General features: G+C 42.6%; 1 protein-coding gene across 2 annotated transcripts; it reads left to right on the top strand.

Moving 5' to 3' along the window:
• Window positions 1-8,684: 8,684 nt before the first annotated feature.
• LOC147313023 (uncharacterized) lies at window positions 8,685-12,388 on the top strand. 2 transcript variants are annotated; one of them, XM_086264967.1, is made up of 7 exons: window positions 8,685-8,739; window positions 9,027-9,368; window positions 9,505-9,789; window positions 10,252-10,317; window positions 11,108-11,221; window positions 11,300-11,325; window positions 11,945-12,388. In XM_086264967.1, the coding sequence occupies exons 1-7, from the start codon at window positions 8,685-8,687 to the stop codon at window positions 12,026-12,028; spliced, it is 972 nt and encodes a 323-aa protein (XP_086121093.1). In that variant the 3' UTR covers window positions 12,029-12,388. The 2 variants fall into 2 exon arrangements, with proteins under 2 accessions (XP_086121093.1, XP_086121094.1); XM_086264968.1 differs by lacking the exon at window positions 10,252-10,317 and having other exon boundaries at window positions 9,466-9,789; window positions 11,126-11,221.
• The last annotated feature ends 8,429 nt before the right edge of the window (window positions 12,389-20,817 follow it).

Raw genomic sequence — 20,817 nt, 5'->3', positions numbered from 1 at the left:
GCTGGTTATTGGAAGAGTGCCGAGCTGAAACCCCCACAGGCAACCCGTGCCCCCCCCCTCCCCCCCAACCAAAGAAACATCAACACCTAAATTAAAAAATTATCGTTTTTTACAATGTTTATGAAAATACAGTTGGTTTCGTTGCTACTTTTACATGACTATGAACTGCTCAGAATCTCTAAAAGACGGCTGGGTGAACAGAGAACACAATTATTACACCAGATATTCATGTTTATGTTTCCTTTTTTAGGTTAGCACACAACTGTGTAAATAAATGTCTCTTTCTCTCTTTGTCTCTCAAGACATTTTAAACATTTCATTGTATAAAGCTGAACCAGTATTTTTCCATAACTTAAAGCAAGTATCAATATTGTGGCGAGCTCAGAAAAGGAGGAGATGGAGGTGTCGTTCGGTCTTGCTTCCGTGAGCTAGCCAGGGAGCACAGCCGTTTATTAACAATTCCAGAAAACACTGCCGCTAGCTAATGCTCAGCGCGGCCACAGCACAGCGAAAAACAACAACACAGGGCGCCCTCTGACCCCCGGAAGGACACACCGTCGCAGCGAGAGGGCGTCACCTGTCACCATGGCAACACAAACAAAACATCACTGTACAAACAGAACCCCGAACAGCCCCGACCCGCTACATAGCCCCCACCTTAGGGGTCAGTCGTCCCCGACGACCCCATTACCCCACACAAAGTCCTACAAATGTCCAGGTGCCTTCTTTTGGCGCACCGGCCAGTCACGACCGGCAGGGGAAAAGTCACTCGGGTCAGAACATGGGGTGCCACCATCATCCTCTGCCCCGCCGTCTGCCGGAGCGAGCGGTCGGTACGGTGAGAGCCTGTCCCGGTGCAACACCACCATGCGCCCCGGGCCCGGCATGCGGATACAGTACACCACGTCAGTTAGCCGCTCCACGACCTCCGCCGGCCCTTGCCAAGTGACTGCAGAGTTTGGGGGACACTCCTCTCTTGCGAACTGGGCAGTACACCCAAACCTTGTCGCCAGGCATGAAAACCCCCCCCCTCGGCACTTGGTGTCGTAGGCTCTTTTCTGTCATTGGCCTGGGCCTGGCGGGTGTAGTCATGAACCACCTGCAGCCGCTCCCTCAGCCTCCTGTAGTAGTCCATCTCAGGCCCCCACCTGAACCAGCGTCGCGTCGGCCTCCTGCTCCCGCTTCAGCTGCTGTGCTGTCAACAGGAGCCACCCCCTTCCGCCGGCTGTGGCCTGAGCAGTAGCCACCCCCAGCACCTCCTGGGCCCGCTCCTCCTGTCGCAGGCAGTAGCGGCACTTGACGGCTACGCAGGGCCGTCTGGAGAGGGCATCAGCGTTGCCATGCTGTCGACCTGGCCAATGCTGGATCTCGAAGTCATAGCCCTGAAGGACCTCCAGCCAGCGGGCCACCTGCCCTTCTGGGTGTTTGAAGTTCAGGAGCCAAGTCAGAGATGCATGGTCAGTGCGCAGGAGGAACCGGCAGCCATGCAGATATGGCTGGAAGTGCCGCACCACTAGCACCACGGCCAGCAGCTCCCGCCTGGTCACGCAGTAGTTCCTCTCGGCTCGCCCCAAGGCACGACTGAAGTACGCCACCACCCGTTCTCCAGCCTCATCCTGCTGGGAGAGGACCGCCCCGACCCCTACAATGCTAGCATCAGTGTCCACAATGAAAGGTTGCCGGGCGTCGGGGTAGGCCAGGACTGGGGCTCTGGTGAGGGCCTCCTTCAGCTGTGCAAAAGCCGCAGCACAGGCATCCCCCCAGCCAAACAGCTGTCCCTTGTCAGTCAGGCGGTGGAGGGGGCTGGCCATTGTCGCGAACCCTTTGATGAACCAACGGTAGTAGGAGGCTAGGCCCAGGAAGTTCCGCAGTTCTTGGACGTTCGAGGGAGTCGGCCAGTCCCGGACCGCTGCCACTTTTGCGGGGTCAGTGGCGACACCTCGAGCGCTGATCACATGGCCCAAGAACGTGGTCTCTCTCGCCAACAGGCGGCATTTCGCGGGGTTGAGCCGCAGCCCAACTCGTCGGATGGCACTCAAGACCTCTCTCAGGTGAGACAGTGCACTGTCGAAGTCACCACCGGGCACCACCAGGTACACAATGCAGCGGCTACGAGGGATATCCACGAGCACCCTCTCCATCAGCCTCTCAAACGTCGCTGGCGCATTGCAGAGCCCAAATGGCATGACCCTGAACTGCCACAGCCCCTGTCCAATGGTGAATGCAGTCTTAGGCCTTGCGTCGGGGGCTAGCTCCACCTGCCAGTAACCGCTGCGTAGGTCGAGGGAGCTGAACCAACTGGAGCCAGTAACGTAAATAGGGCCTCGTCGATCCGCGGCAGCGGGTACGAGTCCTTCTTGGTGACTGCATTGAGACGGCGAAAGTCCACACAGAACCTCGGGCTGCCATCCTTCTTCCCCACCAGAACCACGGGTACCGCCCATGGGCTATTGGACGGCTCGATCACCCCAGCCGCAGCCATCTCACGGATCTTCTCCTCCGCTACCTGCCGTTTTGAGAGGGGCAGCCGGTGTGGGCGCAGACGGATGGGCTGAGCAGAGCCGGTGTCGATGGTGTGCTGGACCAGACTCGTCTGCCTACAGTCCTTGTCACTGGCGGCAAAGATGTCCACATTCTCGTCCAGGAGGCACCTCAACCGCTGGCGCTGGTCGACGTTGAGGCCTACGCAACTGCGCTGCCAAAGGTCATCGACAGCCTCGATGGTCTCGGTCGAAGGAGGTTTGTCGGGCTGAGAGGCTGAGGCGAGTGGAGATCTGGGGACTGGGGGTGAAGATGACCCAGAGCCACCGGCATCCGAAATCTGCTGAGCAGCAGCTGCCTGACGCCTGTCTCGTCTGGTCCCCACTCCCTACTTTTGGCCGGGCTGGAGGGCAAAAGTCTCTGCGCCAAGAGTGACAGCTAGCTTCGCGGTGTCGACGCAGGCCCTCCAGCGGCTCAGCAGATCCAGGCCAATGATGCACTGGTCTTGAATGTCGGCGAGCCAGAAGTCGTGCACCAGCTCTAGATCCTTCACTCGGATCCGCAACGGTTTCTTCCCCCGCATAACAGTTTTCTCCCCCGTCACTGTCAGCAGCTGGGTGTCCGTGGGCAACCAACCCTTCACCAGTGGCCCAGATGTTTCAGGGAGCACGCCAGGTCGTAGCAGGGAAATGGTAGACCCTGTGTCCACCAGGGCCTGGCACGGCTGGTCCTCAACACAGCAGCTCAGGTAGAGTCCTTTGAGGTGCCCAACTTGGCCCACCACTGTGCATCGTCCTTGGAGGGGGGCAGGAAGCTGGAGTGGTGGTCCCCTCGCTACACCGCTCCCTCCTCGTTTCCCTGAGGCTGCGTAGTTCTGGTCTTCGGGGCTGGTGCTGGGCAGTGACGCGCCACGTGGCCAGGCTCATCGCACCGGTAGCAGCGGTCGGTCGACGAGGACGCCTCCGGGGCACCGAGGGTTGCAGCTGGGAAATCTCGGCGACCTCCCCCTCCCCGTCGCAGTCTGCGGCTCTGATTTGGGGGTAGTTTGGGGGGGGGGGGGCACCTGCTGGTTAGGTCGCGAGGTGAGCACTGGCTCGGCCCTTTCAGCCTCAAGGAGCGCCTCACGGAGGGTCTGAGGCATGGCCAGGCGGACGTGTTGGTGTAGTCGCTCTGGGAAAAGTCCTCGCAGAAAAGCATGCAAGCTAAGCTCCTCACAGGCTGCTGCTGGAAACTCCGGGTAGCCACGACGAGCATACAGCAACACGTCTGCTGCAAAGGTGCCCAGGCCTACCCCGGTCGACGGCTCTGGTTGGTCAGCTGCTCTCTGCTCTGATCAGTGGAGTGCCGCTGCCCGAATCGCCTCTCGAGTGTCGCGGTGAGGGCCTGGAGCTCATGCTGCTCTGCCGGGGCTAGGTCGAGGAGTATCTGCAGTGCATCTCCCTCTAATGCTAGCGCTAGGTGTGTAGCAGTCTCCTCTTCGCTCCAGCCACTATGTCTGGTGGCCAGCCGCACTTGTGAGAGGTAGGGCTCTAGCGGGGTTAGCCCGTTGTATTTCGGTACCTTAACTGGCGTGGTAGGCATAACTGCTCGTGGCTGGGGGCTCGGCGTGCGGGTCGACAGAGGTAGCCCATGAAGCATTGCCCTAGCATCTGTCGCGATGGGCCGCCGCCGCAGTGCGCTCGCGCCATCGGGACATGTCGGGGGACTTACATGGCCGCTCACATACTCTCTCTTCAATCGCCAGTTTCCCAGGCGGGGAATGTTCTCCTCGACAGCTTGCTCCAGCCTCTGAATGTCTCTCTCCATTATGGCGAGGGTGAGCTATCCCAATTCTGACACCAATGTGGCGAGCTCAGAAAAGGAGGAGACGGAGGTGTCGTTCGGTCTTGCTTCCGTGAGCTAGCCAGGGAGCACAGCCATTTATTAACAATTCCAGAAAACACTGCCGCTAGCTAATGCTCAGCGCGGCCACAGCACAGCGAAAAACAACAACAACACAGGGCGCCCTCTGACCCCCGGAAGGACACACCTTCGCAGCAAGAGGGCGTCACCTGTCACCATGGCAACACAAACAAAACATCACTGTACAAACAGAACCCCGAACAGCCCCGACCCGCTACAATATCTACATGTATCCAAAAAACCATTCAGTTCTCTGTAGCTAAAATAGCAATAAAATAAAGATCTGTCTCTGTTCTGTAATCCATTTGCTTTCTTTATGGACGTATTTTGTGCTACTAAGGTCTTACTTCATTACATTGATTAGCCAAAACATTTAAACCACATTTGTAATATAGTGTAGGTTTGCTTTGTGCCTCCAAAATAGCTCTGAAATACAGCAGCATGAATATGAACATCTAAGGCTTTTCTTGGCGTTCGTGGGACCAGAATGAGCATTTGAGCTGTCAGAGCTTTAGCAGCACAAATGCTCAGTCAGGCTGGGAAATTGGAGTGAAAATTTAGAAATGCATCAAAAAAACAACAACAACTCAATCCAATTTTTGTTTTAGTTATGTCTCTAAAGACACAGATGCAGCTATATTTTAAAGATATTATTATGTTAAAAATGCTTCATATGTCTATGTTAAGTTTTCATTTGAAACTGACATTATTATTTTTTTATTTAAGGGAACAAAACGGTTTTATAAAATAACATCAGGTATCAAAAGATTGTGTTTCTGATATCTGTTGTTTACTAACAACTGTAGATCTGTCTGTCAGTCTTCTGCTCACTGTCCTCAAGACCTCAAGGTACTTAAATTCCTCCACTTGGCAGCAACTTGTCCCTGACCTGGAGTGGGCACTCCACCCTTGTCCAGTGGAGAAGCACGGTCTCGGACTTAGAGTTGCTAAATCTCATTCTGGCCACTTCACACTTCATCATCTGCAAAAAGCAGAGACGAGATTCTGAGGCCACCAAAGTGGAAGCCTCAAATCAGTCAGGACTCGGTGAGATCCCACAGTGTTAAAACCACTTCTTCTTTTATGTGTTTTCTAAATATAAATGTATGTGACTCATTGTGAGAGAGTGCAAATGATAGAGCATATACATTATAAAATAGTGGAACAGACATTGAGTGTCGAAACCTTACGTCACAGGTCAAAACACGTCATGATTTTCCACACATTTCTTTACAATCTAAAGATTGTGACACTTTCTGAATCACCACACCAACTACATATGCAACTGGCTTGATCATTTAGTGATATAAAAAATGCATTTACTAAAGGGCACATAGCTCCAACAGAGGCATTAATGAAGAAAAAATATAATTCAACTGCATCTTACACAGCATTAGAAAAAAGAAACATCTGAGTGGCAGAACAAGCCTCCCAAACACAAGAGAAACGGTGATGTTAACTAATTTACACAGTAGTATATTAGTAGTAGTATTCTAAAAAGCTAAATCAATACAAAAATATAATTAAATAAAGGCAATAAAATGTGCACATTTATCAAACATGGTGTATAGCTTAGTCTTACATCTGTCAGAGATAACTTAGAGTGTTAACCATTTATGCTTTTGATATTGTCTGCATGTTATTATAGAGTCACACCACCAGAGCTCTGATGCTTTTGCTGCCACATTCTGATGAAAATACCTCAACTTGGCCTCATCATAAAGACATTTCTAAAGATTAACAAGGATAATAACTCTAGATAATGATCATGTATAGCTAATATTAAGTAATGGCATTAAACTATCTAAACAAATCATCTCTAGGTGGGTGTTAACAAAAACTTGACTTCCTCGATAGAGACTGTTTTCTTCCAGATGTAAAAGGACTCTTCCTGTTATTCATGGACTGAGTTTAAACCCTACAGATGAGGACATGGTGAAATCACACACTGCACCCAGAAATCAAACCACTTCTTCTTTTATATGTTTTCTAAATATGAACGCATGAGACTCACAAAACATACAGATGTTAGATGATGCATCTGGATAACAGTGGGACAGACCATGAGTTGTAAAACCTCAGTTCAGAGGTCAAGCACTGTTTAGGAGACTTTGATACCATAAAGCGTTCACTGTATGAAGAGATGTTATTGCTACATGACAGTGTCACATGTTACTGATGAGTCACAATGCTCTTGCCTACTCTGTGTAGGTGGATCCTGAAGTTTTGCGCCATCCGCTACACAGCTCCTCCCACTAGTGTCATTTGCTCTATACAGTGGGGCAAAAAAGTATTTAGTCAGCTACTGATTGTGCAAGTTCCCCCACTTAAAATGATGACAGAGGTCAGTAATTTGCACCAGAGGTACACTTCAACTGTGAGAGACAGAATGTGAAAAAAAAAATCCATGAATTCACATGGTAGGATTTGTAAAGAATTTATTCGTAAATTAGGGTGGAAAATAAGTATTTGGTCACCTCAAACAAGGAAAATCTCTGGCTCTCACAGACCTGTAACGTCTTCTGTAAGAAGCTTTTCTGTCCCCCACTCGTTACCTGTATGAATGGCACCTGTTTGAACTCATCATCTGTATAAAAGACACCTGTCCACAGCCTCAAACAGTCAGACTCCAAACTCCGCCATGGCCAAGACCAAAGAGCTTTCGAAGGACACCAGGAAAAGTATTGTAGACCTGCACCAGACTGGGAAGAGTGAATCTACAATAGGCAAGCAGCTTGGTGTGAAAAAATCAACTGTGGGAGCAATCATCAGAAAATGGAAGACATACAAGACCACTGATAATCTCCCTCGATCTGGGGCTCCACGCAAGATCTCATCCCGTGGGGTCAAAATGATCATGAGAACGGTGAGCAAAGATCCCAGAACCACACGGGGGGACCTGGTGAATGACCTGCAGAGAGCTGGGACCAAAGTAACAAAGGTCACCATCAGTAACACACTACAACGGCAGGGAATCAAATCCCGCAGTGCCAGACGTGTTCCGCTGCTGAAGCCAGTGCATGTCCAGGCCCGTCTGAAGTTTGCCAGAGAGCACATGGATGATACAGCAGAGGATTGGGAGAATGTCATGTGGTCAGATGAAACCAAAGTAGAACTTTTTGGTATAAACTCAACTCGTTGTGTTTGGAGGAAGAAGAATACTGAGTTGCATCCCAAGAACACCATACCTACTGTGAAGCATGGGGGTGGAAACATCATGCTATGGGGCTGTTTTTCTGCCAAGGGGACAGGACGACTGATCCGTGTTAAGGACAGAATGAATGGGGCCATGTATCGTGAGATTTTGAGCCAAAACCTCCTTCCATCAGTGAGAACTTTGAAGATGAAACGAGGCTGGGTCTTCCAACATGACAATGATCCAAAACACACCGCCCGGGCAACAAAGGAGTGGCTCCGTAAGAAGCATTTGAAAGTCCTGGAGTGGCCTAGCCAGTCTCCAGACCTCAACCCCATAGAAAATCTGTGGCGGGAGTTGAAAGTCCGTGTTGCTCGGCGACAGCCCCAAAACATCACTGCTCTCGAGAAGATCTGCATGGAGGAATGGGCCAAAATACCAGCTACTGTGTGTGCAAACCTGGTAAAGACCTATAGTAAACGTTTGACCTCTGTTATTGCCAACAAAGGTTATGTTACAAAGTATTGAGTTGTATTTTTGTTATTGACCAAATACTTATTTTCCACCCTGATTTACGAATAAATTCTTTACAAATCCTACCATGTGGATTCATGGATTTTGTTTTTCACATTCTGTCTCTCACAGTTGAAGTGTACCTCTGATGCAAATTACTGACCTCTGTCATCATTTTAGGTGGGGGAACTTGCACAATCGGTGGCTGACTAAATACTTTTTTGCCCCACTGTATATGTCCAGTTCTACTTTTTAACAGGTTGTTGTTTGTAAGTGCTTCTTTGTCAGTTTTACATTTATCAATAACATACTTAAAGACAGTCTGAGTATATCTGGGCCGTCCCTCCTGCTCTCCTCACACGGCTGTAAAAGAACACAACAGATTGTTCAAACTATTAAACAGGTTTTATACTGTCATATTTTCCCTCTTATACTGAACATATAAGTCATTGGTTGTTCATAATTTCCTTTTCTTCTTTTTGTTGTTCAATCTAAATAAAGAAAAAAAAGAACAAAAATAACAGAAATTGCACAAGTTATGATGAATTAGTGACACTTCACTATTCCAAGGAAACAAGTTTAAAGAGTCAACAGTTCAGAGGGTGTGACAGTCGAGATCGAGAACAAGAAAGAAGTGAGACAGAGAAGCACGATGGATGAATTCAGATGGATTCAAATGTTTTTATGTCTGATGATTCAGATTGCAGGTAAGAATACAGGAAACATTTTAAACAGAAGTAAAACTAAGTTTTGACTCTAGTGATCAAACCTTACTAATAAGGTTTGATCACTAGAATAATCATTAACCTTTACAGGTTAGCGATTATTACAATGAATAACCTTTACAGCAAATAAGAGAGCTGAGCATGCTCTGTTGTTTTAGAGGAGCATGGGACATATTTATAAACTTGTGTCTGAAATGATCTTCAGTCTGACTGTAAAAACTTCTGTATTCTAATTTATTTTTTATATTTCTCTTCAATCTTCTCAACAGTATCTGTAAATGAAACATCGATTTTTATGAAAGTTGGAGATGACGTCACTCTACTTTGTCTAAATGTGATAAATGAGCAGAATAACTGTGATGGGACTACGTGGATCTTTACTTCAACAAACAAACCAAGAACAGTAGAGCTGATCACACTTGGACAGATTGGTGAAGAAGCCAAAACTCAATCAGACAGACTGAGTGTTACAGTGAACTGTTCTCTGCTTATAAAGAAGCTCACAGTCGAGGATGTTGGTCTTTATTACTGTCAACAATACAAAGTCAAAGAAACACCATCTCAACACACTCTGGTTCATCAGTCTTTTGTTCATGTCGCTGTTATTACCTGTGAGTATTTACATCAAAATGTTTTCAGCTCAAACTGTCTTAATAGCATTGATTAGGATAATTTTTTCTGATTTACTCTGTTTTTCTCTCCTTATAGTTCTTTTTTTTCCCATTTTTCTCTCATTATATTCACCAGTGACTGAACATAAGGACATTGATAAGGGGACGCTAAACTGCTCTGTGCTGACACATGGAGAGTGTCATCAGACAGTGATGTGGCAAATTAAAGGTAAAGATGTAGACAAAAATAACAACCAAACAGTGACTTCACACACTGTTTGCTCCACCACGGTGTCCATTCCAGAGTCAAACTTTCTTTACTCATCAAGATATAACATACTGGCATGTGAAGTGACTGACACTAAAACAGGAAAAGTGCAGCTGTTTACCTTCACTTCTCAGCTCACAGGTGAAGAAACAGGTGAGTTTATGATCAACTGTTTAACCTCCTAAGACCCGAACTCATTCACGGCATGCATTTTTAATTTCTCTTTGATATTTGGGCATATTGGGACCTGATGAATGTAAAAACAAAGAATTACCAGATTTTTTTTTTTTTTACCTAATTTTTGTTTCTAGGAAAATGAGAGTCGCATATGAGGATTTGTTTAAAATTTTGATATAACAGTAACGGTATAATGTCCTCGTAAGTGGATATCAGGCCCTTGTAGAGCAAAATTGAGTATTTTGGTCTAAATAACCCAAAATGTGGTGTCCACATATGTGGATGCCAGGTCCTAGGAGGTTAATGTGATTAAAATCACATAAACATATATTTGACTGATTTTAAGTTTCTTTTTACCACAATGTTTTTTTTCTTATATTTATAACACAAAAACGTTTAGTTGTGTCTTTTTTTAAATTATATTATACATTTATTCAGGTGACACAAAATCAACAAAGACACCATCCAGAAAAACTGAAAGCAACACAAATTCAGAAACAACCACAACAATAATAATTCACAAGGTAGTCACCCATAAATATATTCTTTTATCATCATCAGTAATCCTTCTTTTATTCATTATTTTTCTGACACTTAATAATTTAGATTAAAATGTGCCAGACTTGATAAATGAAGAACCTAAACAAGCACTACATGAGGAGAAAAACTGAAAAAAAATATTTCATGAGGTGCAAAAACTTATGCAATCACAAACTTTCGATGTTTTTAAGTGCTTGGCATTTATCAACAAAAACAATAGCATCTGAATATTTTAAAATACTTTCAAGGGGTTAGGTAAACATTTGGATCTTTAAAAAGACCGAATTTAAAAGGAACAGAAAACTTTAAACAAATTATTTAATGTTAAGAAATAGAGAGATATTTTTAATGTGTATCTGCTCATTAGATTGTTTTATGTACTTTAATAATGAAGGCTTGTAGAGCAAGGCCACTTTTGACTCACAAACTAAGTGCTCAGCCAAACTGAAAAACAGGAAGTTTTAGTGCACAGGCATATTAATAGATAAGACACAGAAAAGAAGAATTTTGCCATATAAGCAATGTTTGAAACTGTGTGATGTGCAAAGTACAGAAATAACACCATATAAGACATATGTGGAGCTAAAACTGTTAGAGATCCTGCAACTGGCGTTTGGGCTGTGCAGAGGTCTCCCTCTTTCAGAAGATGATTGAATAAAAAGAAATATAAATGTTTTAACACACTATGAGTCAGTTTTTCTCTGTTCTATCATGGGGACAAAAGAATCGGGGTTAATATTTAATAAGTTGACATTTTTATTCTTTTTTTCAGATTCTTCTGTATCTTTGAGGTCCGTTATTGTCTCTGTGGGGTTAGCAGCAACTTTAATAACTGCTGTGTCAGTCAACATATGGACAAGAACTAAAGGCAAATTTAATAATGAGAACTTTGAATGATTTAGAAATTTTATTTTAGACTGAAATTGACTTCCTTTTCTCATTTTAGGGAACACGACCAAGATGGATAAAACAGTAAGTAAAAAAAACATAGTAATCCAACATAAAAGTCAAAAGTCCTAAAGGTTGTTTTATGACATTTGTTATTTACTAATAGCTGTAGTTCATGATGTTCATGAGATTATTATAAATTTCTTGAGTTAAATGTGGTACAGCAGAGGATTCACAAGTTGTGTTTCCTTATATTTAAAACTAGAGGGTTGTTGGTTAGAACGCCAGTGAATCTGCATGTGAGAGTTCATTTTGGGAAAGTTATTGATGCTCTCTTCTCCTTATAAATTTTTACTAAAGCTATATTTATCTCACAGCTGTGGTAGAATAGTTAAGCTGGACCCAGCAGCTGACAAACTTAAAGCAGACCGGCAGGTGGCAGAGCAAAAGAAGTTAAAATAGATATGACAACTAAACAAACACGGCTGCACAGCGGTAACAAAAACTCAAAAACACAGACACAAATGAGACATGACAAACTAACCTTCAAAATAAAACAAGAAGTAACCTGATGAAAAGCCAACTGAAAATAAGACATGCAGACAGACAAATAAAAAACCAGAGACAATACAGAAGCTATTAAAATGCACTTGTCTTAACTCGCATTACGAAATGTTTTATTTTGTTTGTTTGTGTCCCACAGATACATTATGATCAAGATGAAGATGATGTTACAATTAACTATGAAAACATCGGGGTTTCTGCTGCTTCAGTCAGATTCAACTGATCAACTTGGCTTTTATATTACCAGTATCATCTCATCCAGTTTTATAGATTAAATAGTATAAAATAGAGAAGTTTATTCAATGTAAGTCGTTCCCATTAAGTTGATTCAGCTCATCTGCGTGTTTTGCTTTCAGTGGGTGAAATGTGTCATCATTCATCCTTCTTTACTCTTCTTCAGTCACTCAGATATTTGACGAAACATGTTCCCCTCAAACCGCTATGATCTGATTGAGCATGTATCAAGATCATATACATAGTTGTTTTGTGTTTCAATATTCTGATTATGGATTTATATTATGGATATTCAGGTCTTGAACTTGTATGAGTTTTATTACATCCTGTTCAGACCTTAGAGAGATAATCCCATACAGTTTATGACAAAATTTAATCCGAAGTGATTGATGGCCCTAATCACGACCTTTTGACCTCCCCCCCCTCCCCCCCGGAAGTGTGTAATGAGCGTGACGAATCGCATCCGGAGAAGGGGGGGGGTGAACCCCGGAAGCGCGCCATCTGTTGCTAAGCGTGTCGAATTGCATCCTGAGAAGGGAGGGGGAAACCTCCGGAAGAGCGCCATCTGTTGTTGGGAAAAAAAAGTTTTTAGAGGGAGGGTCTGCAGCAGGGGAGGAGAATAAAAAGCAGAGAGGAGGAGTCCGTCACAATTTCTAAGTCACAGACACACAGGATGGATTTCCTTCTGCAGCCCAGCAGCGCTCCTGTGTCCGATGAGATCTGCTCTCCCAAAGAAGAAGGCTTTGAATATGACATATTCAAATACAGCATATTTACTATGGAAGGCCTCGATCCTACCGGAAATACTCCGGAAGTGTCTAGTCATTTTCAGACCTGATGCGTCATGTTCCCTAAGCACAGCGGTGATGCAGCAGATGATTCTGTGATGTATAGAGAGACAGAGCGGCAGCTAGTTTTCCGCAAACTCATAGTCTGAATTCTGTTTCAATATTATGACAATTTTCTCTGTTTTTTTTTTACAATAGCGGGTGTAATTTTACTTTCTTAAGCTGCACCGGCGTTTGTAATGGAAATAAAGAGTGACTTCCTGTAGAGATTTCAATAGTATTTTATTTTCCTATAATACAGACGCTGTAAAAAACCTTTAAGATACACCATAGCTTGTGATGAAAAGAAGAACTTTCTATCCGCTTGTAACCTACAGGCTGCCTATGTGTAAAAAACGAATAAATATCCCTTAGTGAATACTACTTTTCCTTTTGAGAGACTGAAAAACAAACCATAATTGCAGCGACAGGCGATCTTGTTTCACACACACACACACACACACACACACACACACACACACACACACACACACACACACACACACACACACCGCGGGTACTTTTACAATGGGTTTTCTCAATAGATAGAAAATGATGACGTTGAGGAGTCAACAGCCGATATTATCATTGCTTGTAACCCGGTAAATAATTTCGTACATCTCCTCCCCTAAAATAAGCCTTAGCGGAAAAAAAAGCTCATATTCGAATAAGTTTATTAAAGCACCCCCCTCTGTGGGAAAGAGTCAACCATGAGGCGAGTTTTGTCAACAGCAATTGTCCATTTGGTAAAACAAATATCCGTCTCAAAGTTGTATTTTACCGTTGCAGAATGTGGAAAACAGACGGCGTTCGCAAGAAGGCACACACACACACACACACACACACACACACACACACACACACACACACACACACACACACACACCGCGGGCCAAGGAGGAGTTTTTTTCTTCAATACTTTAACAATAAGTTTTCTCAATAGATAGAAAATGATGACGCTGAGGAGTCAACATCCGATATTATCATTGCTTGTAACCCGGTAAATAATTTCGTACATCTCCCCATAAAACAAGTCTTAGTGGAAAAAAGCTCATATTCGAATAAGTTTATTCCCCTCTGTGGGAAAGAGTTTTTTTCTCAGAGTCAACCATGAGGCGAGTTTTGTCAACAGCAAGAACAACTGTTGCCCATAAAGTAAAACAAATATCCGCCTCTAAGTCGTATTTTACCGTTGCAGAATGTGGAAAACAGACAGCCCTCACAGGAGGCACCCAGGGGCCCACCTCACACACCATAGTTAAAATATTTAAATTTCAACTAAATTTGTAGTAATGATCGGATTTCCTCACTTATCTACACCACACTCCTTGTCCTTGATTTCTTATCGTTTCTTATCGTTCCTCTGTCCCTTAATAGAAACCACATATATAGAAACTATCCTCCCTTTCAGTTGTCTTTTGCACTTCCATATCGCAAAGCAGTTACTGTAGGTTATTTTCTGCTTATGCATTAATGTAATTAATTAACTTATTTATCCTTAAGTAAGGTAATGACTTGAGTTCTAATGCTTTTTGTCTCTTGAGTTAGCTGTCAATGTGGGATTTTTTTCCCCTTTTGTCCAGTTAAAGCTGCCTTTCATTCTTCAACACAGCTTAAACTCTAATAGGTAAGCTTTCTTGTAATTTCTTAGTTCTGCAGTCTTCTTGAAAGACATCCGAGACTCTTCTTTGGATGCTGGCTGCCTTTTGTTTTGTTTTCTGTCAAGATGATCCCACACTGCTTCGATTATCTTGAGGTTCGAACCCTGGAGAGATCAATCCATGACTGATGCGTTGTTTCATCCAGGCATACTTTGACTACATTGGCAGTATGTTTGCGATCATTGTCGTACTGAAAAATGAAGTTGAAGCCAATCAGACACTACGTGGTATTACATGGTCGATCAAAATCTGGTGGAACTTTTCTACATTCATAATTTGATTAATTTGGATAAGAGCTCCAACAACACTGGCTGAAATCCAGCCTCAAAGCACGGTAGAGTATCCACGCTGTGTTAAAGACGGCTATAGACATTCACTGTTGTATCTCTCTTCGGACCTCTTCCATGCATATTTCAAATTTGGATTCATTACTCCATAAGACATATTACAGCTGATTTCTTTTTCCAGTCAATTTCTTGTGTAATTTGGCACACCTCAGCCTTATTTTTCTCTGTTCTCCTTCCTTAAGAATGGCTTATTAACAGCCACCCTTCCAACTCAGATAACTTTTGATGAGGTTTCATGAAATGTTTACAGCACTTGAGTTACTCGCCACGGCCATCCTAAATGCTAAAAACACTAAACTTTAATTCTAAATTACGTAATTAACGTTAACCAGAAAAAACAAGCCAAAGTCGAAATGTTGCTGAGCTGACCTGTGGTATGCTATGTCTTCTAAAGCACGTATAATGTAAACAGAACTGGTCTTTGCACAGAAGCCTGTGGAGCTTCATAATTAACCTCAGTGTGTGAAGAGGACTCTCCATTTAATAATAGCTGTAATAAAATGTTCTGGCCGACGGTGTTAAACGCTGCACTTGGGTCTAGCAGGGAAGATTTCAACTTTTCAATATGAATGAAGGCTGAAAACCGATTAGATTAATGTCTGATGATCTTTTCTGTGCTTCTTCAAGTTTGTAACACCAAACATATTAAAGGATGATGTAAGGCTCACAGGAAGAGTTTAATTAGACACACATTTACTATTTTTCTTTATACTCTTTCTTTCTTGACATGTTTAATATGATTACTATCAGAGGAGAAAATGACCCTTGTGTAGTCTAAAAACTTTTTTATTTAATCAAACTGTAATGTTGTTGAACTCTGACGGACGTGTCTTTTAATCTTGTCAACAAATCCTTAATCATCTAAATCTGCCATTTATCATCTTGTAAAATGTTCCCTCTGCTTCTGTTGCACATCTCCCCGGACACTCTCTGCTTCACCTGTCCTGTGCAGGTGGTCCAACCCCTGCCTGCCTCCTTAAACTGGGGTGTTTAAATCTCTTTACCTCTGTGAACTTCACACAAAGTTTGTGGTAACAAAATCAAACTGACGAGGATCTCGTTTGAAAAACACACACACTCACGAGACAAAATAAAAACAGACTGCTCAAAGCAAAAGCAGAGCCCTCACAGCTGGTAGTACAAACACAGTGACAACATGCGTATCAGATACCCTCAGTGCCAAAAGCATAAATATGAAAAAAATGTGATCACCAAGAATATCCTAAAAATGGCGTTGAGGTGGGTGTTACAGTAAAGAAAAAAAAAAGTAGCCAAATTTTCATCGGAAAATGTTGAATTTTAGTAAAAACAATGCTCTGTAGTTTGATACTGTCGTTACAGACAAAGCAGATGTTTAAAGCCTTTGGACGCACATTTGAAACGCACTCATTCTCCTTATCAGCTGGAAACATTAAAGCCGTAAAATGACTTTTTCAAACGGATAAAAACTATTGAACAGCAGCAATGTTGAGCCTGTTCCAAAATTTGAATGTACATGTGTTGAAGGTGCGGGTCTTGTTGAATTATTAAACATACTTTCTTTAATTTTTCGAGCCACAAAAACAACAACTTTTAATTTTCTTCTGCTTGAGTCTCGGCCTCGGGTAGCTCTACTTATCATTGCTCAGTCAGTTGTCTGTTTGTGCTACTTTTTTTCAAGGAGCAGTGGATTATTGGTAAGGGTGACTTTATGTGTTTAGCTACTTAAGTGGAAGTACTGTGGAAAGTTTTACCTTACATACATAGATCTACCAGTACAGCTTCTGAGGTAACTGTTTACAAAATGTTATAATCTATTCAAAGGTTCTTTGCAATTTTACATTGATAAACATTATCCTTAACACATTTGGCCCACATAAAGTGCTATGGCCATCACACGGTCATTTAGAATTGTTTAAATAACTCGTGTCTTAAGTCCTTCCATCAAACAGAAAATTAAAAAAAAAAAAAACATGGTTCACTTTTACATCACAAAATGTTAGAAATATAAGCCGTTCATAACAACCTGAAAGGTTGGGAGTTTAAAATGCAAACCGATGGAAGCAGAAGTAGAAGACTATAATGTCTCAGAGCACACGGTGTCTATTAATGTGTAGACATGTATAAATAAGAGCTTAATAAAGATGCTTAATTTCTTAAGAAATAAACAGGTGGAGTGATCTTTATCAAAAGTGGATGTTGCATCTGTGGCTAAACCCCTGTACCCAAAAAAACTTTAAAAATCTACTGTGTGTGAGGCTGTGTAAGTAAAGCTTGCCCTTCACACCTGCGTGTAATAAACCATTTGTTGGGGGTTGTGGATTTGGCACCTCAGCATTGTGAAAGTGGGGAAACATGTTTCTGGCTGTGCATAAGATTTCTGCTTACAACTTACAATCTCAGTTCTAAATGAAATTCAGATGTTTTTTTAAGTATGGCTAATGTATTAATTGACTTCTAAGGCGCACACACACACACACACACACACACACACACACACACACACACACACAAGAACAACACAGAGAAGAAGAAGAGGGGGTCGTTTTACTACACATCATAAAAACGCAATCATTCATCTTCCAACTGTATATTTCTGTTCTGGCTTTAGAATCATTGGTTGTTTACTGAGCCGTACTTTGGGAGTCATACTGTTGTGATACTGAGGAGAAAAGGGTAAGGTTTGATAGACTAAACCCTTACACACATAACTTGAAAAACCTAAAGAGTGTGTGAGACTGCTAGCTGTGTTGTTCAGCATTAAACTCATCTACAAATGTGTTAGTAAAGAGCGACTTGTACTTCTGTCCCATTAAGCAACGGTTTAACAAATTTCACTGCAAACTATAAAAGGAATCTGGATTTAAATAGAACATAGTAGTGATGGATTAAGTGCAGGAAACACTAGTATAAGGTGTCTATTGAACAAATCTCCTTCAGCGTTCAAAATGACCAAAGTGAGGCCTACAGGCGTTTCTCTCGGTTGGTTGTGTTCAGGGAAAAAGCAGCTAAATACACTGAGACTGCTCCCCATTGTTAGTGAGTTAACTCTGGATATCTGTAGGTTTTGTCAAACTTGGAGTGAACAAAAGCAGAAAAACAGTAAAAGATGCAGACAGTGAAAGTCTGGTTTATTTCATGAACACAATGAAACATTTTACAGTCCACAGAGCAAAGTAGCATACATGATAAATAGATACACATAACATGAGAAGTAAAACTCGTCGTCTTACCACATGTTATATTCTGTAAACTTAAAATAACCACAGAAATTAGAGTTTAGTGTTTTAAAGTCATTATTAAAAACATGAGTCAACATTACTGAAGTGACGCTTTAACGATGCGTCTTATCACCGTGTTTATGATGATAAAACATGTTCTCTCGTTAGTAGTTGTCTGCGCTGTCACTTGTCATGAAAATGTCCAGAGCCAGGGTTCCTCTTTAATCACCATTGATCATTAATAGGGTCACAAAAGATTTGTCACATTATCCCCATAAACAAAATGCTTTTATAGAAATCATTGTGATACAAATATTTAGATTCTTGATTCACAATGTGCACGAACTCAAAATCTTTAGAGGTTCATATTTATAAAGTATCGCAAATAATACATTTATACCATTGTATGAGCTACTTCTTGTAAAAACTGATTGAAAAAAGCTCCTGTCGTGACCTTCCTTCTGTGAGGACACACACACACACACAGAGAGAGAGAGAGGGGGAAGATCATTAGGATTGGAGGCGTTTTTGGATTTTCACTTATTGTTGGCTTTACAGTCACATAAAATTCATTCCAATTTTTTTGCCTTTGCTTCAATTAAGGTGTTTCTTTAAATCTACAGCAGCTTCCTTTTCAAAAAGTTTACTGACATAGTAAGGAAGTAGCTAGGGAACTCAGTAAGTATGAGCAACAACAGCTTAGGGGCTGTTTCTACAATAAAGAGGAATTCATCATCATCTGCAGTTCATCAAAAAAAAAAAAAAAGTGCCATTAAAAACAATTCAGCAGATCCTCAAAGTATGGATACAATCTGTTTTCAGCTGTAGAGGTACGCTTCATGTACTTATCAACATGCAGTTTAGAGGCTTGCATTAGAGTGCTTTGGTACTTGGGCCTCTTTTATTTAGCACGGTTATACCATTGTGTATTTAGCTATATAAATATGCTCAAGAGTCTATTGTATGTTTGTCATGCAATTAAAAATTCAAAAATATAATTTTTAAATCAGCGGCCAGGGAGGCAGAAGAACGGCACATCAAGAAAGCCCTGAGTAAATGTGGTTATCCCAGCTGGACTTCTGTCAAAGCGGGAAAGGCACCTAAAGAAAGCTCCAGCTAATCCAGGAGAGAAGGACAACCGCTGCCCAAGCAAAAACCTGTAGTGATCCCATATGTGTCAAGAGTATCAGAGCAGTTGAGACGCATTTTTTCTAAACACCAGGTCTCTGTGGCTTTTAAAGCCCAAAACAAACTGCGCCAAAAATTGGTCCACCCCAAGGATCGGGTCCCCCGACACAAACAGAGTAACATAGTGTACGCTGTTAAGTGCCAGGAGGATTGCCAGGATTTATACATCGGGGAAACCAAACAACCTCTGGCGAAGCGGACGGCACAACACAGAAGAGCTACCTTGTCTCGCCAGGACTCTGCGGTCTATTTACACCTACAAGCCAGTGGACACTCTTTGAAGGATGAGGATGTGCACATTCTGGACAGAGAGGAACGCTGGTTTGAGTGCGGAGTCAAGGAGGCCATTTACGTGAAAAGGGAAAGACCATCTCTGAATCGAGGAGGGGGCCTAAGGGTACATCTTTCGCCATCTTACAATGTTGTGATAGCAGCCATTCCCCAACTCTCCGTGAATGGTAGTCATGGCCATTGATCAGTGGTCTTTGATCAGTGGGTTTTGGTCAGTGGTTGTTGATCAACGGTCATGAGAATTTGCATAATTATGATTAAGGAACTGACCTCCCAGCCCATTGTTCCTTCAGTGGGCTGGTTTCAGTCATTATGCAAATGTACTGTTTATAAGATTTGGAGAACCCTGCAGTCAGCTGAGACTGAAGAAGTCACTTGGATGAGTGACGAAACGTTTCTCCCACAAAACGCTACGTTCAGATGAACAGAATCAACTTTTGGAGATAGAAAAATATAGTTTTTCATATAAACTTGATTATTGTCTGTAGTAGGGCTGCAAACGATTATTTTCATAGTCGACTAGTCATCAATTATTTTTGCGATTAGTCGACTAATCAGATCATGTATCCATTGGACGTAAAACATACGGCTTATTGCACCAGCATTCATCTGCTCCTATATAACTATAATTAGCTTACTGCTTGAAGTGTTTAAAGTATGTGCTAACTAAAAATAAAGACAAGATGATAGATTAGACTTTTAATGAAATTTGAAAATTGTCTCAGTGGTTTAATAAATTAAGTTGTCTGCTCTTTGCTCCCTAAAATTTAACAGGACATTGGAGTAAATTCTCGACCATCTCAAACTTCTGTTTAATCAGTTTTCTGTTTGACGTTTATTCAGATGTGTAAAATCTATAACTTTAATCTCAGCCAAACCGAATTACTCCGGAACAAATAAAACACTGAAAAAAGCCAAACAATAAAATTTTTAGGTTATCTAAGTGACTTATATATCATGTTTAACCTGAGTAGCAAAAGACCGCGGGGGTTTGAAAACGATGTGCCGGGTGTTCGCTGTTCTCCACGGATCTAGTGAGCCTTACCCCGGCTAGCTATCAAGCTGGTGGGTAACAGACGTCGCCGAAAACGTCGGTGCACTTTTGCAAATATGTGGTGTCTTGATAAACTGAGCAGATGTTTGAGGTTTAACAGCTACATTCTCTCTGAAAATATGTTAAACGTTTATTTTGTGACCCAGAAACAGTAATAAGAGTAATATTAAAACTAAGTAGCTGCCGCCATTGTTGGAAACTGGAATTGGC

The sequence above is a fragment of the Aulonocara sp. 'chitande type north' Nkhata Bay genome, linkage group LG15 (assembly GCF_057382095.1).
Source record: "Aulonocara sp. 'chitande type north' Nkhata Bay isolate Kocher_YH1m ecotype deep benthic linkage group LG15, A_spYH_male_GT1.1, whole genome shotgun sequence".
Lineage (NCBI taxonomy): Eukaryota > Metazoa > Chordata > Actinopteri > Cichliformes > Cichlidae > Aulonocara > Aulonocara sp. 'chitande type north' Nkhata Bay.
The sequence above is the reverse complement of the archived record's forward strand: the minus strand, read 5'-3'. Positions and strand labels throughout refer to the sequence as shown.

What these genes read in the sequence shown, in the direction of transcription:
- LOC147313023 (XM_086264967.1), top strand. Translation starts at nt 8,685, where the DNA reads ATGGATGAATTCAGATGGATTCAAATGTTTTTATGTCTGATGATTCAG. An exon ending in TCTGATGATTCAGATTGCAG is followed by an intron (nt 8,740 to 9,026) that starts GTAAGAATACAG and finishes TCTTCTCAACAG; the next exon opens with TATCTGTAAATGAAACATCG. An exon ending in CGACCAAGATGGATAAAACA is followed by an intron (nt 11,326 to 11,944) that starts GTAAGTAAAAAA and finishes TGTGTCCCACAG; the next exon opens with ATACATTATGATCAAGATGA.